Below are 18,609 nucleotides of genomic sequence, written 5' to 3' on the forward strand. Positions count from 1 at the left end.
CTTAGATTTAATGTAAATCATAGTTGATCAGATACAAACAATCAAGTCACTTGGGATGTTGTGACTGCAAGGAACTGTGGGATGGAATTACCTCTTTTCCTAAAGGATTCTCCATTGTTGCTTTTTTTTGAAGGAGACACTAAAGAAGGCCGCTTGTCATGGCTGCCTGTCAGAAACTTGAGCTCATTTCAGTCTGTGGAAACACACACAGAATCTGTCTTTCATCAGTGTGAGCGCAGGATGCTCCATGGCAGACGTTATTTAAGTGTCTGGATTAGTAATAGATTTATTCCTCCTTTAGAATATGATGATATGATATTTCTTCAGCCAGGTGACCTCTGGTTGCTTTTTCTTGTCAGCAAGCTGCATCTTTTTCATGTTCCTGCCTAAGTTGTTCCCCAGAGATGAGCAGGGGCTGGTTTGTCGAGCAACATCGCCATCTCCTTCATCATCTTCTTTTTCTTCTGTTGGGAGACAAATGTTGGAGCAGGAGGGATGCTCTGGTCTGTCTCTGTGATGAGACCTCTCTGGGGTCTCAGCACCTCTCTGGGGGATGAACTGGTGGAAAGATGGGAGAGTTTGAAGGCAAAACAGAGGGCAGAAGAGCCAAAGATAAAATAATAAAACTATAAATAAAACAGAGACTGGCTCATGTAATTTAACTAAAGACACAAACCATGACTTAGTTATGATTTTTTGCAGAGTCCATCCACTCATCTGGAGAATTTACATTCACCTGACTTCCTTCTTCAAAATATCTGTGTTTAATGAGTCTGTTGAAACAAGAACCTCTGAAATGGCACTTCATGTGCATTACCTCATCATCATCATTATGATGATAGTTTACATTTTAGAATTACAGCCTCTGTTTCACAGCTGATGCATGAGAGGGGCCACATTGAAAAAAGAAGGTATGATTGCCAAAAAGTTGGAACAAGGGCACCAAAAAGGCTGGAAAAGTAATTGGTACAAATCACAAACAAATGGAGGACATTTGACAACTACTTAGGGTAATTGGCAACAGGTCAGTACTATGACTGGATATAAAAGGAGCATTTCAGAGAGGCAGAGCCTCACAGATGTAAAGATGAACAGAGGTTCACCAATCTGACATAAACTGAGTCTAAAAATTGTGTAACATTTTCAGAAATAAGGGTTACTCAACATTGTGAAAATGTTGAAGATCCCACCATCTACAGTGTATAGTTTGAGACAAGGCTAAAGGACAAAACTGGATGATCATCATTTTTAGTTTAGTTTTGCATTAAATCAGACATGATTCTCTTCTGGAAATCACTGCATGGACTCAGGAAGACCTCCAGAAATCACTCTCTGTGAACACAGTTCACCCTGAAATCCACAAACGCAGGTTAAAGCTCTATCAATCAAAGAAGAAGCCATGTGTGAACATGATCTAGAAACAGCACCGTCTTCTCTGTAGCAAAGCTCCTCATGTTGCTGCCATCAGATTCAAAATACTTTCCATGAAATGATAAAATGTGATGTGTTCAATCAAGCAATCAAAGTGTTATTTAAATAGCACTTTTTTAGTGCTTTACACAACAATAACAAATAAATATCAACAAAACTGAATTAATAAAATAAGGCTTCACATATCCAAGCATATAACTCAACCAAATTAAAAGCAAAAACAGACTTCCAATCATTATCTCTCACACAGATAAAGCACAGAAAAGCACCCCAACCTACCTACCCAACCGCTAACCCCATACCCCACAGATATAGCAGCTTAATGCTGCTATATGTGGAAGCGATATCTTGGGGACTCCCCCATCTACGACCACAGCAGCCCCCATCACAGGACCAACCCAAATCATGGCTGGCCGGGTCCCACAGCACAACCATTATGATGCAATGCAGGACGGCACCAACCCCCCAGACAAGGGCGATCACCGCAGCAGCAAACCTGCAGACCAAGCAGGCATAGCCCCCGGCGTGGAGGATCCCAATAAATAAAGTGAAACATGGGGAAATTTAATTTAAAAGGTATCAAATATTAATAATAACAATTAATTAATATTATTATTATTATTATTATTATTATTATTATTATATAAGCAGCTTGTATAAAGGTATACATAAGACTTAAGACAACAAAACAATAAAAGCTGAATAAAAAAGCTGAATTATTGTTTAAAATAAGTATTAAGTACATAAACAATTAAAACATGGATAAAAATAATACACATTTAAATGAGCATAAAATAATATAATATAACACAAGGAGAGTAAGTGACTTTTATTAAATTAATTTCATAAACACATCAAATTAAAAAGCTAGGGTACAAGGATATGTCTAGAGCCGAGACAGGTTCTCTGTCAGACATTTCCACAGATGCGGTGCATAAAAGTAAAAGAAGGCTCACTGTAAGTTTTTCTAAAAATGTTTGAAATTTGTAAAAGTCGCCAATTAGAAGACGTGAGGGGTCTGGGGGGCTTTGGTTGTTTTATGAGTTGACTTTGATGGTGAATATTAATAAACCAGTATCGACCAATTATTATGAACTGCTCTGATGTTTTGAAGTGTCATACTGTTAGTACTTCACTTAAATTTACACTGTAAAAATCTGAGGATAGCTAAAACTTTATAGAGAAAAGAAAGAACAAAACACAGCCATAAAAATACAGAGAGGCACCAGACTGAAAAAAAAATGTAACAAAAGAAAAAAAATATATATAAAAAGATTCCTAATCTGAACTGAGCTCTGCAAGTTCTGGAGAAAGGATGGAGTGCCCTGCACTATTTTAGTAGTGGAACTTTAGGTAGACAAATGATCCTCTGGTCATCTGTTTAACTTCCAGCTGTGTTGAAATAAAACAAAACAGGCTTTCTGGTGGATTTCTTTATGCTGGGCCTGAATGTCCCAACAAATTCTCTTCTGTGTGGAGTATTTGCTCAAACCTGGCAATGAAGACCACATGTTGTTTCAGATTCCCATCCAGTGACTTTCAACAGAAAACATGATTTTTCTGTCCCACATGACCAACTCCTACTGAACTGTCAGAAACTTCCAGATGTTTCTTCCTCTGGTTTATCTCATTAGTTTACTCTGACTTTCAAACTGTTATTAATAGTTTAAAACTTAAATCAAACACATTTCCCTCAGTTTCCCTCTCATCCATCTCCTCCTCATCATCGTTACACTGAGCTGCTGTTACTCTGCAGAGTGTGTGCTGCATTTTACAGCATATTGAGCTGAAGTGTGTGTGTCTGACCTGGTGTCAGATCTGATTTTGATCACGTCAGTTTGATCACTTTCTGAAATCTGTTTCTTATTCCAATGCTTCCTGAAGGAGCCCAGCCTTATAGGGATTAAGGTAAATCCATGACATAATTCCCAGCACCCTCCTCATTCCATGTCCTCTCTATGCTCAAGTCTTGGTAAATCGATTCACTCTGCAGCAAACTCGCAGCATCTGCTCATGCTGCATATTAACATCAGCATTTTCATATTTTTACTTTGGATCATTTTTTTGCTAAGAAAATATTCAACTTCAGCATATTTTGTCCCAGTGTAGATTTAATTTTCTTGGATATTAGAAGAGGTTTGTGTGTAAGAATGCAGTATGTAAGCCGCACACACATACAAACTGACCTCTCTTTGCCCCCACCATGCTGCCTGAAGGACATCAGTCCCCTGGGGATGAAGGTAAGTTCAATGCAGGAGGATGGGACTCAGTATCCCAGTCTTGCTTTCTTCATCTCCTCTTTAAAGATGGAGGTTTCTCTTTGTTTCACTTGGTTTTTTTGGACTTCTTCTTCTTATAGATAATCAGTGTGATGCTAAAGCAGACCATCATATTTATGAATGCATTTGTAGTCGTCATTCCCTCGGTAATATGAAACATGTTACAGTTCCCTATGTCTGCTTCTAGTTTTTCTCTTTTATAAATAAATGATCAGTTTAAACGGTGCAGCTGGATGTTCTAGAGGTGGGCCCATGTTGCTGTGCTCTGGTCCTACATTAGTTGGTTGTTATGGAAGCGCTGTGAAGACCGACTAAACCGCGTGTGCTTGTGTGTTTTAGAACGAGTCGAGGAACATCGAGATGCTTGCAGCAGCCTGTGCTGTGGGAGTGGGCTGCTGTTTTGCTGCTCCAATAGGAGGTGAGTCTGCAGCAACAAACCTCTGTCGAGGATTTACAAAATTCAGACAACTAAACATCTGATCAGTTTCTTTTCTTTCTCTGACATGTTTCAGAAATGTTTAGAGAATCATGTAAAATCACATGCTGTCTGTCACTTAACAGCAAAGTCAGTTTAAGGCGCCTTTACTTATACAATCTAGTCCAGTCCAGTTTACTGTTGTCCAGTTATGATCCAATTTAAACAAATCCTTTTTATGATCCACATTAGTTCAGTTTGTAACCACTGTGTTAACATAAACCAATTCAGAAAGAATACTTACCTAGCAGGTAATTATTCAACAGATTGCATCAAATCTTCTCTCTGTTTAGTTACTTTCCAGCTATCTCTGACTTCATCCAGCTAAGACACCGACCCATGGAAACTCCTGCCATCCTTCCAGAAGTTAACTGTAATAAAGAGCTCTGCATGTGCAGACAGTTTGATCAGACTTTAATTGTTATTTTCAGTGTTTGTGCATGGCTCTGTGTGTGTGTTCCAGGCGTGTTGTTCAGTATCGAAGTAACCTCCACATTCTTTGCTGTGAGGAACTATTGGAGAGGTTTCTTTGCAGCCACTTTCAGTGCCTTCATCTTCAGAGTGCTGGCTGTTTGGAACAGAGATGAAGGTGAGACAAACACACTGTTCTCTCTTTAAAGATTTACATGCACACGTAACATGCACAAGTCTTTATTAGGAACACTAATGCAGTCCATCACCATGGATGCAGCCCAGCACTCCATCACCACCCACTGTGACTCAAATAACACGCATTAGTTAGAATCTGCAGGTATGAAATCAGCCTCATTTAATGGCTGCATGCAGGGATGCTTTTATCACAGATGTCTGGACAGATGTCCTCCATACCCTGATGGAGTTTAATCAATATCATGCAAAAAAAAAAAAGAAAATACTTAATTTTAACCTTCTAAAGTATGGGTCATTGCTATACTTATTAGTCCATGTCCTCATCCTCTTTCCTCCCTCACATCCTACAGAGACCATCACGGCTCTTTTTAAAACCCGTTTCCGCTTGGACTTCCCCTTTGACCTCCAGGAGCTTCCTGCCTTTGCTGTGATTGGGTAAGTTTCTAGTAAATCTTGCCATCAGTCCTGTAAATTCAGCATGCTGTAGATCCAAAATGATTTTCACAGCTTTTTCTTTTGTTCACTGCTGATTTTAACACTTGATTTTATTAGAAACAACTTCTGAATGATGGGAAGTGTGACATCTCTGCCGTAATAAGATGACTTTAGTTGGCCATTTTACTTCAAAGAAACTAGAAACAAATTTTAATTAATGATTTTATAACTGAGCACAACCTTGATTTTATGTTTTTAACAGAAACTTGGTTAAACCAAGATAACAACGCAGCCGCTCTGATAGAGTCAACCCCTTCCAACTTTAGTTTTATCAGTGAGGTCAGACTGAACAGGAGAGGAGGGGGGGTTGCAGTTTTATTTAATGAATCATTTCAGTGGAAGCAGTTATCTCTTGGAAGTTTTACTTCTTTTGAATATGTGGCGCTTCAGTTGAAAGCTTATTATAAAATAATATATCTAAATTTCTATAGACCACTAGAGCACTGCGCAGAATTTTATGAAGAGTTTAGTGAACTGCTGCTACAATCTGTTTGGATTTTGACTGTGTAATTATTGTTGGTGATTTTAACCTCCATGTAGACAATCCTCAGGGCAAAGCAACTAAAGATCTGGGTAACAGTCTGGAGAACTTTGGGCTGACTCAGCATATAACAGAAACCACACACATTAAAGGACACACTCTAGACTTGATGATTTGGAAGGGTTTGGATGTTTCCAAGGTTACTGTGTGTGATGTGGGCCTGTCTGATCAGTACTGTGTTTTCTTTGAGTGTACAGTTTCTGTTCACACAAATGTCTCAACAGAGATGATCACAAAACGGTGTATAACTAAAAACATGACTGGGATGTTTAACCAGGTTTTCTCTTCAAGACCTGCCCTGTCATGCGGTTCAGCCAATGAGCTTGTCACTAGTTTTAATGCTAAAATGTTAAGTATTATGGATGTCATTGCTCCTATTAAGGTGAAAGTTGTCTCTGGAAAGAAAAAGTCTCCATGGAGAAATTCCACACTGGTAAAGCATGGAAAAAGAAAGTGTCAGAAAGCCGAGCGCAGATGGAGAAAAACAAATCTACAGGTTCATTATGACATGTATAAAGAGAAACTTCACTCTTATAATCTACAACTGAAGAATGCAAGAAAGTCCTATTTCTCTGACGTTATTAGCAAAAATGTGCTCGGGTCTTATTCACTATTGTTGACAGGTTAACAAACCCTCCTGTGTCAATAGCACCTTAACTTTATTCCACCAAGGCCTGCAATGAGTTTGCCAAATTTTTCATGGAAAAAATCCAAAATATCAGACAAGTAGTTGGTTTATCAACAGCAGGTACAAACAGACATACTGTGTCCATTGAAAACCAGTTAAAGCACCATGGCACAGTTTAATCCCATTAACAGCAAAGATCTGGGCGACATCTTATGTCAGCTTAACTTCTCCTCTTGCTGCTTGGACATCCTGCCCACAGGTTTCTTCAAAAAGGTCTCAAAGACTCTGGATCCAAATCTGATTGTGAACTTGTCCTTAATTTCTGGCGTCTTCCCAGAACTTCTAAAAACAGCTATAATCAAACCCCTGCTAAAAAGGGACAATCTAGACAAGACACAAATGAGCAACTACAGACCGATCTCAAATCTTCCTTTTCTAAGTAAGATAATTGAAAAAGCCGTTTTTCATCAGCTAAATGACTTTTTAACACAAAACAACTGCTACGATGTCTTCCAGTCAGGTTTTAGACAGCACCACAGCACTGACATGCTCTGACCAAAGTCATTAATGACATATGTTTGAATACAGATGATGGCAAAATGTCACTCTTAGTCTTACTGGACCTCAGTGCTGTATGTGATACAGCCGACCACAATATATTACTTAAACGACTGGAGAACTGTGTGGGCCTCTCTGGCACTGCGCAACACTGGTTTAAATCTTATTTAGAGAATAGAAAGTACTTTGTGTCAATAGGTAATTTTACATCTGAGCAGACAAAAATTACATGTGGAGTTCCCCAGGGTTTCATCCTGGGCCTTTTCTGTTTAACATCTACATGCTCCCACTGGCACAGGTTATAAAGAAAAACAAAATTAGTTGCCATAGCTATACAGATGACACACAGATTTATATTACAAGCCAGGAGACCAAGGCCCTGTACAGGCTCTTGGTAAATGCATTGAAGAGATTAATGACTGAATGTGTCTGAACTTTCTTCAGTTAAACAAAAACAAAACTGAGGTGATTGTCTTTGGCGCAAAAGAGAAACGATTAAAGGTCACCACAGAGCTTCAGTCTATACACCTAAAAACCACCAACCAGGCCAGAAATCTGGGTGTATTGATGGACTCAGACCTTAACTTTGAAAAACACATTAAGGGAATTACAAAGTCAGCCTACTATCACCTTAAGAATATATCAAGGGTAAAAGATCTGATGTCTCAGCAGGACCAGGAAAAACTAGTCCATGCTTTCATCTTTAGTCGGCTTGATTATTGTAACAGAACTTTTACAGGTCTACCTAAAAAATCAATTAGACACCTGCAGCTGATTCAGAACTCTGCTGCTCGAGTTCTCACTAAGACCAAAAAAGTGGACCAGTCCAGCTCTGAGGTCTTTATACTGGCTGCCTGTTTGTCAGAGAATAGACTTTAAAGTTCTGCTGCTGGTCTATAAAGCTCTGAATGGTTTAGGACCAAAATACATCAGTGACCTCTTGACCCAGTATGAACCTACCAGAACCCTCAGGTCATCTGGTTCCAGTTTCTAATCAGTTCCCAGAGTCAGAACCAGACATGGAGAAGCTGCATTCAGCTTCTATGCTCCACATGTCTGGAACAAACTCCCAGAAAGCCTCAGATCAGCTGAAATACTCAGTTTATTTAAATCCCGGTTAAAAACCCACCTGTTCTCTGCTGCATTTCAATAGTTTTTATTTAGAAGTTCAAATCTACATGTGGTTCTTTTAAGCTGGAATCATGTTTTAATATTGTCTTTAACTTTATTTCTTGCATTTTATCTATTTTATTTTAGCATATTCCTTCTGCTTTTATTTCATTAATTGCATTTCTTTTAATCTTTATTTCTTTTTTATTTTTTTATTTTTGTATTTTTTTTATGCACTTGTAATGCTTTCTGTACCCTGCTGTAATGATTTATGTAAAGCACTTTGAATTGTCTTGTGCATGAAATGTGCTATACAAATAAATTTGCCTTTGCCTTTAAATGGGAAGGATCCTCTCCTCCTCTGTCCACACACACACACACACACACATCTTTTTTTCTTATGGGAGTTCCTACCTGTATGGAAGACTTTCTGCTGTTATTTTTCTTCTGTGTTAACGCCGACCTCTGCAGTGACTTGCATGCCTAACAACTAGTCCCAGTTTTACTCTGTTGTTGTGCATGTGTGAATGCATGTGTGAGGAGGAGGTGGTGTGCATCCACACATTTTCCATCCTCCTCTCCCACCGGCTGTCAGCAGGGAAAGTCGGTCAGTGTCTCAGTGCAGGGCTGCAGAGGACTTGCTGTTCGCTTTATTACACCTCCAGGCTACACAGGTTCACCGAGGGAAACACATCATTACTGTGCATGCACATTGGCACACGTGCACACACATGTAGGACAGTAAGAAGACACAAATGAGAAGCGACATGCGACTTTGTGACTTTCGTCCTAGTTCCCCATTTTCATAACAGCCTCTAAACCATCATAAACCAGCCATCAGAAAAATGTCATGTTGTTCCTCAAGGACACGTTAAAGTGCAGAAATCACAGGACGTGCATTTCATTGCCTTTATGCTTTGTTTTGTGTGTCTCTGGTCATCAAACTAAAAAAAGCTTTACAGATAAAGTCAGTGAAATTCTTTCTTTTTCCTATAAGTGTTCATCCCCCAGCTCCGTCCCTGTCCTCTGCAAACAGATTTCAGTTTCCACTGAAAGCAGAAATCTTTTTTAAATATAGTTACGGTTCAACTGGTCCACCGTTTTTATGATATAGTTTTATTGAAACAGATGTGGTTCCACAGCTTTAACAGTATGTTTGGGCAAACTAAAATCTCATTTAAAGTGAACAGAATAGCTTTAGACGAAAGCTAAACATAAAAGCTAATTCAATTGTTGATCTTCAGCAGTACTCCAATTTACTCAAATGTTTCAGAATAATATTGAAAAGGAGGAATATTTCTTTTCTCTGTGAAGGGTTGAGCTAATTATCACTCCAGCTTTCTGCTGTGTGCAGGGTGGGTCCTCTGCTCCCTCCACCCATGTCCCCTGTTTGGGGAGAAGTCTGTAACCTTGTTTACTCAGATTAAAAGCCTGATCGAACTAAAAATGCATCATTTAAGCATACCAAATGTAAGATTCTGATCCGATAGCACACATTAGGATCAAAACTTGAATCTGTTTTTCATTGCAACATTTGAGACATGCACAATGTTGTTCCAATTGGCTTACATTAAAACACATTTTTAGTAGTTCAGGTAGAAATTGCCCTTACTGTGCAGGCCTGTTACATCAGCATAGTTTAGTTTACATAGTCAGAGATTTTAAAAGAACTGACATCAGTGAGATGGCAACATATTTCATGTACAAGACATTTCAAAATGCTTTACATAAAGCATTACAGCAGGGTGCAGGATGCAATAACAAGGATTCGAAATAGAAATAAAATGAATTAAATAAAGACAGAAAATGCTTAAATAGGATAAAATGTAAGAAATAAGTTACTGTGTAAAAAAAATGACAGTTTTAATGAAAGTGGAAAATGGAAAATTTTTTAATCTCTATTTAAAGTGTCAGAGACTTTCAAACCCGCAGGTTTCTGGGAGTTTGTTCCAGAAACTGAACGCTGTCTCTCCATGTTTAGTTCTGATTCTGGGAACAGAAAGTAGACCTGACCCTGGTGACCTGATCTGGCTAGTTCATACCGAACCAGAATATCATGAATGAAATTTGGTCCTAAACCATTCAGGTCTTTGTGAACTAACAGCAGGATTTAGAAGTTAGTTATTTGACAGACAGGAAGCCGGTGTAAAGGTCTGAGGACTGGAATTCTAGGATCTACTTTCTTGGTCTCAGTGAGGACTGGAGCAGCAGCAATGGTAAAATTCAGGTCTTCCAGATTTCTGGATTTGTTGTTGGTTTCAAAATTGCTGACTTTTAATCTTTCTTGCTCGGTTCCAAAAACTATTAAGTTTTATCGTCATTTATCTAAAGGGGGTTCTGGCGCATCCAATCTTTAATTTGATTGATGCATTTGATCAGTGTTTGGATCAGACTGCAGTCTCCTGGTGAAATGGTTATATAGATTTGTGTGTCATCAGCATAATTATGAGATCACATTTAGTTAGTTTTCATAAATTGAGCAATAAATACACACATGCAGTGGGCTTTGTCTACATTAGAAATCACTGTTTCTTCTTCTTCTGCTGTTTCTGGAAAGACGGCCAATCCTACGCATGTCAAAATGATTTATTAGTTTCAAACATGTGATGCATTCAAACATGTCATAATTATCGGAATAATTTTTTCAGGGTTGGTGTAAACATTATAGGTCTGGTTGGAAATGTAACCTGACTGAAAAAAGGTGTGTGCATATAAACATGGCTTATGTTGCTCTATTGTTTCCAGTCATTAAAACATCTGACTGGAAAAAAATTTTAAATGCCAACAAGAAGTTGAATTTCCTTGATTAGATATAAGATATAAGAAAGAAAAACTATGAGCAAAACTTTATTCTAAAGTGAAATTTATAACTACTAATTATGAGGATTTGGTGGTTCTGTGAATGCAGCATGATGTCAGACTCCACTTGTAGAGTTCATTTGGTCTAATGGAGGACTTCCTCAGGTAGGTTGGAGTTACCTGATCCCACCTGTGATCCCTGATGCAGTATCTGACGCTCATTCTGAGTCTGAACTCTCCACAGGGAGAGGAAGAAGGATGATTTCCTTTAAAGCAACATGAATGAAGATGAAAGTGTAGACATGCAGCGTTTCCTTCATGCTGCACCAGGGGGGCAGAGCCTCCCTGTTCGTCCTGTTCATTATTCATTCAGAGGTATCTGATGGGATTAATAATGCAGCAGGATAAATTTCTAAGCATTAGCTTGTCTGCACAGCTGTCTCAGTCTATTCTTTTCCTCTGCAACTCTTTTCTGGGTCTCTCTCTCCTTTCCTCCATAAAGAGAACTCCCACTGAGCTTTTAAATGCACACTTATATAAAGCTGACTTTCTTTTTTCTCTGACTCCCCCACACTTCCCCATCAGTCCCCAGCTTATTTCACTGTTCCAGCATTTCTTTCCTTTCACATCTTTATTTTCTTTGTATGTACATTAACCTGCTCCTCCATTCCTTTCTTTCTTCTCCTCTAACAAGTCGCTGTTCTTTGTTGAACACATTTTATGACTTCACTGCATCACATTTACATGAGAGCCTCATCACATGTAAGCTGCCTTTAATCATGGCCACATGCAGGCGGTTCAGGAGAGGAAGATGTTGTTTTGTTTTCTCCAAAACTCCTTTCCATCATTCAGTTTCGGGGACATCAGGCAGAGCGATAGAGAGTAGAAAATTATTGACTGTTTCTGTCTCTGCAGAATCGCCAGCGGTTTTGGTGGAGCGTTGTTTGTCTACCTGAACCGGCTGATCGTCCAGTTTATCAGGAAACAGAAGGCCATCAACAGATTTCTCATGAAAAAGTAGGTACAGCCACCATGAAAAGACGTCCACGTGACATTGTTTGCATGCAGCTTCTCCACACATACGAACCCTGGTTTCCCCTAATTAAGTTTATCCATCGGAAAAACAAGTCATACGAGTAACATGAACCATCAATACATCACATCAGACATTGATCCCCACTCAGTGAATAGGAAATTTTCGCTGTTAAAGAGTCCCTGAGCTCGTTTCACAAACAGAAAAGTCTTTTAATGAACATAAAAACCAAGGAGCAAATTTCCACCTGTTTTAAGTAGCTTTATTTTAACATTACACCATTTTGTTAATTAATTAATGATGATTCAGTTTGATCCAACTGAATTTATTTGAGTTGGTGGAAGTTAAATGTTTTGTTTAGGATTTCTTAAACTAATGTTCTACATTTGGTCCTACTCCAACTAATTTTACAATAAAAACAATAGTTATTAAACAAATTAGTTCATCTAACTCATATAAAGGTTCAGCGTGTAACAAAAATTAAAAGATAGAAAAATGTAATCGATCATTAAAAATGTATTTCAGTTGGTATTTAATCACTGTACAGAAATAACAGTTTTATTAGGATGAGCTAGGGCTGGGCGATTAATCGATAAAATCGATAAATCGAATTTTCTATTTCAGGAGATTTATTTTTATGAAAATCTGGATTTTTTTTACAGTTAGTTAGCAGCAGACTTAGCCCTCACTCCACACCAGAACGGTGTTTGTCTGACAGATTTTCAGTGAAGTGACCCTTCACTCATCCCTGGGATTTAGCTGTGCGTATAACTGCAGTGAGAAATGCTGCTCTGTATGAGATGCAAAGTGAACTTAACTCACAAACCCTAGTTAAGACAACCTTCATCAACCTCCTGTACGATAAGGATCCAGATGGAAAGAGATCACGGATGCATTGTGTCTCATATTTCTATGTAAGTTGTTTATATGGTGGAAAAGCTATGACATTATATGCTTTATTTTTGCTGGCATTCATCTATATAAACAAATGTTTTTAATAAGTCTATTTATGTTTTGTAAAAGAAAAGAAAAAAAAATCGATTAAAATCGGAAATCGGATTTGGTTACAAAAAATCGGAGATTTTATTTTTAGGCCATATCGCCCAGCCCTAGGATGAGCCATTTATATCTTCTTGCTGTTGGACCACATACCTGGCAGCTGCCATATTTGTGCCAAGACTTTTACTACGGTGTCTCCGAATGGACAAATAACTCGGTGTGTGAAGTGAAAACCCTCCGAACTCTAAAACTGCAGTACCAGCAATGTTTGATCGTTGCTAGAACAGTGGTTCCCAGCCTGGGGTCCTTGATCCACCAGGGAGTCCCCAAATAGCACAGGGGGTCTGTGGCTGTACAGAGCTTGTGTAATTTGTTAAATTTAAAGCCATGCCCACAGCTGAGGTGTATCCACCTAACTTTTTTATGATTTGAATGTTTTGTTCACATGGAAACAGCATTTGTGGAGCCTGAAACCTTTGAAACCAGGTCTTAAAGTGAATAAATGGGGGTCATCAGAATCGGATGGATGGATGGATGGATGGATGGATGGATGGATGGATGGATGGATGGATGGATGGATATGTAAATATTTACAATAAGAAACCGAATTAATCAATGAAACTGAGAGTCAGCGCATTGAGATGATTTATCCCTTTAAAATAAAAATTAGTAAGGATATATATTAATAGTTACTTTTACTTTGGTTTTATCAAAGTTAAGTTTTCTTTAAGGGCCACTGGATCATCTCACAGATGAAAACATGTTTATGTCTGGATGAATTCTGGCCACTGACAACCACCGGCCATTCACAAGAAATTCAGAGCCATTGCTGTGCCCATCTTTACCACTAGCGTACACTGGACCTTTAAGTTAGGCAAAAAAAAAAATTCTAAAAGGACGGAATTCAATCACACAGAAGTACTTTCCATGATTTTTATTATGTTCATATCTTATTATTTTTGTTAGTGTATAAAATGTTTCCGTCATGCGTTAGCTAACATTGCATAAACAGTCTATCTAAAAACAACCAACAATGTTAACAAATATCACTGAAGATAATAAACTGTTGATGACTTTGTTCTCATAGTTTAGCTTTCTTAACTTTAACGCACTTAACCAGTCTGGCTCGACCGAATAATGCTCTCTCAACATGACAGAATTTCAACATGAAAGTTCTTGCAAATTGTACAGGATTTAATTACCTTCACCTTGAAAACATGAAATTATTTTGTTCAAAGTACATCCTAGACTCCATTTAATATAAAAACCAACCAGATTCAGATTTTTTTAAAAGTGCACTACAGTCCGTGTGAGAATAAGAAGCAGACTACTGAGGTTAGTCAATCTAACAGGCTCAATTATCCTAATAATAGAAATAAACATGGCTGAACAGAGTCAGAGGGAACAGGCAGTATCACCTGCTGTGGGTGGATATGTATGTGTTATACTTTAACAACTTTTTATGGCAGAAACTTGTAAACATTAATTTTGAATATTTAGAATAAAAATAAATTTCCCTCTAGATGAACAGATATCTGCTCATATTATGATCAGAACTGTAACAGGAGCCCGGAAACGTGTGTAGGTATAATTTTAGGCTGAATATTCAGCGTTTTCAGCGTCATGTACGTTCTGTCAGGATGTTACTGTAGAATTCAGCCTGTTTTCTCATTTTAATCAAGTTAACATTAACTACTGTAGCTAGAAGAACCCCAGTTGATTTAACATGTGATCCACCTTCTCCTCTTCTTCCTCTCCATCAGACGTCTGCTGTATCCTGCACTCGTCACTTTATTCATCTCAACACTGACATTTCCTCCCGGCTTCGGACAGTTTATGGCTGGAAAGGTGAGTTCTCCACACACTGCCATGCAGCTTTCACATTTCATATTTTTTGCACTAAGCTGGCATGTACAAAACCAGCGTACAACAATTATAGTCAACTTCAGTGATTTATAAAATCAAAACTTGGTGGGAGAATGTTCCTGCCTCCACGGCAACTCTCACCCTGCCGTCCGCACAATAGAGATGTGACGTTCATGAACGAATCGATTCTTTTGAATGGCTCTTTTGAATGAACGATGGGAACCGAGTCACAGCTGTGAGCGGTTCATTTGTGAGCCATTCTTTTAATAGACAAATTTTCCACACTGCCTTCATCACATTTGTGACTCCATAGAAGTCTGATGTCACGTTCCATTCGTGTGAAGCATCTATGGACAGAGAGTATTGTTCAGAAACAAATACTGTAAGTTCTGTCCAAAACATTTACAAGAATTTGCACTGACTGCTCCTTTTTTAATCTATATTTTTCCTATACTTGTTTTAATCTTGTATAGTAGATTTTTTATGGGTACATATTTTGATTGTTTGTCATTCTTATATATTGTGAAATTTTGTAAGATGTTGTAAGAACGAGCCAGTCTTTTGAATGGCTCTTTGAAAGGAACTGCTCCTCAAGTTTTGGCTCCCTTCAAAGAACCATAAATCCCATCTCTAACGCACAAAATCTGGAGAAACGGGCAACTGCGACACCAACGGAACAGAATAAAGCCAAAGAAATGATGTGAAATGTGAGACATTTGTGCAAAATCATATATCACTTTATATGTGATGCAAGAATGAGTAAAGAGGCATGTTTGATATTGATACTCTTAGAATGCATGTGCTCACACACTTATGAAAAAAAAGAAGAAAAGGGAAAAAAAGTCAGGATTTGCAAGAGAAACGGAGGTGTGTGTTATTAATAAGAACCTTAACTGCTAAAATATGTTCTATTATTGTGAAACAAAACTTACACTTTAAAAAATCCATTCATGCTAAATAAGGCGGACAGTCTGCTGCCAACATGTCAGACAAATTAAGCCCTAAATTAATAATAATTACTATTAAAATGACATGGTTGTCGTACAAAAGTACTTGTCAGTTAAAATACAATCAGGGTATTTCAGAAAAATGACTCATGGTTGGGTACAAAATGGCACCCCAATGCATAAAAACGCACAATGGCTTATCTGGCACTGCTGGACAATATGGTGCGAGACTCTGGAGTGAGCGGATTTTCGAAGGCTCATGAGCCGGTTCCGACTGCCGCCTGTTGTGTTGTTGGACCTCTGTGATGCTTTGGGCCTGGCGTTACAGAGACGCACCAGGAAGAACCCTTTGCAAGTGCTGACAACACTGGGTTTTCTGGCAACCGGCACCTTCCAGAGGGAACGGGCTGACCGGTCGGGCATAACACAGCCAACCTTCAGTCATGTTACGCCAGATGTGTTAGACAGAATCACTGGTTTGTCACAATAGTACATTACCTTTCCTACACTGACAAGTCGCTCCCCCATGTGCTCTGACTTTAGAGTTGATTCTGATTTATAAACGGAAACAGGTGTGAGACGTGCGCGGGCACTCTTATAAATCTGGAAGTTTTTGTGTGCCGAATTTCCTTTTTTTCCCATTTTTATATTCCACAATTCCACAGTTTTATAAATGCGGCTTCTGAGGAGGAATAGTTAATCTGATGTTAGGCTTCTCCATCTTGTACTGTCTTGGTTGCTCTGCAGCCCAGCCAATTCAGACCATTATGCTGTCAACTTAACAGCCTGATTATCATTCTCATCAGGGTGTGATTGTGTGCACCCTGGAGACTGGATGCTGTCCTCTTTCTCCTGTTATGACTCATGAGCATGTGTGTGTGTGATTTCTTTCCCATCATCCTTCTAATTATCACAATTAGTAAAGGAATAGTCTGTCCCTCCTCATCTTCATACACACATGTATTCCACACACTGTCAAGGTTGATTTGGGCCTCTGAAGCTCTGCCCACTCATCATAAAGCTCTTCTCTTCAGTTACCCACACACTCCTCATCATCATGTTTTTGGCAATGAGCAGCATCATCAGCACCAGAATCTGCAGCCAGTCTGAGTCCGAAACAGCTTTTTTCTCCTTCTGCGTCCCATCTCATGTCTTGCTTCTTCAGTCTGAGAGTTTCCTGTGCAGACACTTTGAATCGTGTCAGAATCACAGCAGCTTCTTCTGCATGGATGAAGCAAACAGCAGGAGGGAACCCAAAGAACAGGATGTGTGCAGATATTCTGCAGAACCGAGCAGTGAAACAGCTGTAATGTTTACAGAGTTATAGCAGTTCATATCTGAGTCAGATCACCTTACCACTCTTTACTCCCTCCACTCTGGATGGGACCTTCACTATCTGGAAGCAAATAGGGATTTGCAATATTGGCAACCTGCCCCAGATAGCAGGCATATTTTGGCCTAATCCAAGCTACTTTTGGCACTTATGGCTTTGTTACAGTACTGGCAAGCATTGTGTTGGCCAGACAGTGTCCAAATAGGAGGATGCGGTCTGGACACGTCACACACTAGTATTTTGACCACTTTTAGCTTTGTTTACAGCACACATTTGCTGTGTCATCGTTCACCATAATCTTCTTTTATGTTGCTACTCTTTTCTTACCCTGATGTGCCCATCACTCTGGAACAGGGCACTCTGGACTCATCAGACCACATGACCTTCTTCCATTGTTCCAGAGTTCAATCTTTATGCTCCCTAGCAAATTGAAGCCCTTTTTTCTGGTTAACCTCACTTATTCAGGGTTTTCTTATGTCTAAACAGCTGTTTAGTCCCAATTCCTTAAGTTACCTTCACATTGTTCATGTAATAATGTATACTTTCCCTATTAAACACAGCACTGAGTTCTACCAGAGTTTATTTATATTTTGATTTCACCAATATTTTAAATGACCACCGATCACCATCATTCAAGACTCGTTATAGATCACATTTCTTCCTGGAAGACGATGGTTCCCCACTGTCCTTCCACAATTTACACAATTTAAAATCCTACAAAGATTACACTTTTCCTCTGTTAAAAATATGGGTACATGGAGGCTGATTTATCACACAGCTATTCCCTTTGTCCCAAACTACTGAAGTAGGCAAGGCAAGTTTTTTTGTAAAGCACAAACCAACAACAGGATGATTCAAAGTGCTTTACAGGAAACACAAAGCATAATTTAACATTAATAACAAAAGAGAAAGAACACTGGATAAAAACAGTATTAAAGCATGATTAACTGAGTGTTTCAGCTGATCTGAGCTGAGTTTGTCGCAGACATGTGGAGCATAGAAGATGAATGCAGCTTCTCCATGTCTGGTTATAACTCTGGGAACTGATAAAAAAAACTGGATCCAGATGACCTGAGGGTTCTGGTAGGTTTGTACTGGGTCAAGAGGTCACTGATGTATTTTTGTCCTAAACCATTCAGAGCTTTGTAGACCAGCAGCAGAACTTTAAAGTCTGTTCTCTGACGAACAGGCAGCCAGTGTAGAACCTGTAAAAACACTGTTAGAATAATCAAGCCGACTAAAGATGAAAGCATGGACTAGTTTTTCCAGGTCCTGCTGAGACATCACATCTTTCACCCTTGATATGTTCTTAGGGTGATAGTAGGCTGATTTTGTAATTCCCTTAATGTGTTTTTCAAAGTTAAGGTCTGAGTCCATCAATTCAACCTGGATTTCTGGCCTGGTTGGTGTTTTTTAGGTGTATAGACTGAAGCTCTGTGGTGACCTTTAATCATTTGTCTTTGGCTTCAAAGACAACAACAAAACAATTTTTTAACTGAAGACACA

At 38.8% G+C, this 18,609-nt stretch overlaps 1 protein-coding gene across 3 annotated transcripts in view; it reads left to right on the forward strand.

Moving 5' to 3' along the window:
* LOC121645897 (chloride channel protein 2-like) overlaps positions 1–18,609 on the forward strand; it is a 158,499-nt gene that overhangs the window by 86,886 nt on the left and 53,004 nt on the right. For all 3 annotated transcript variants that reach the window (XM_041994666.1, XM_041994667.1, XM_041994668.1), the window contains 5 exons: positions 4,050–4,128; positions 4,649–4,774; positions 5,145–5,229; positions 11,841–11,942; positions 14,721–14,805. In XM_041994666.1, coding sequence (XP_041850600.1) covers positions 4,050–4,128; positions 4,649–4,774; positions 5,145–5,229; positions 11,841–11,942; positions 14,721–14,805 — 477 coding nt within the window. The remainder of the gene's footprint in view (positions 1–4,049; positions 4,129–4,648; positions 4,775–5,144; positions 5,230–11,840; positions 11,943–14,720; positions 14,806–18,609) is intronic.

The sequence above is a fragment of the Melanotaenia boesemani genome, chromosome 9 (assembly GCF_017639745.1).
Source record: "Melanotaenia boesemani isolate fMelBoe1 chromosome 9, fMelBoe1.pri, whole genome shotgun sequence".
NCBI classification, from domain to species: Eukaryota; Metazoa; Chordata; class Actinopteri; order Atheriniformes; family Melanotaeniidae; genus Melanotaenia; species Melanotaenia boesemani.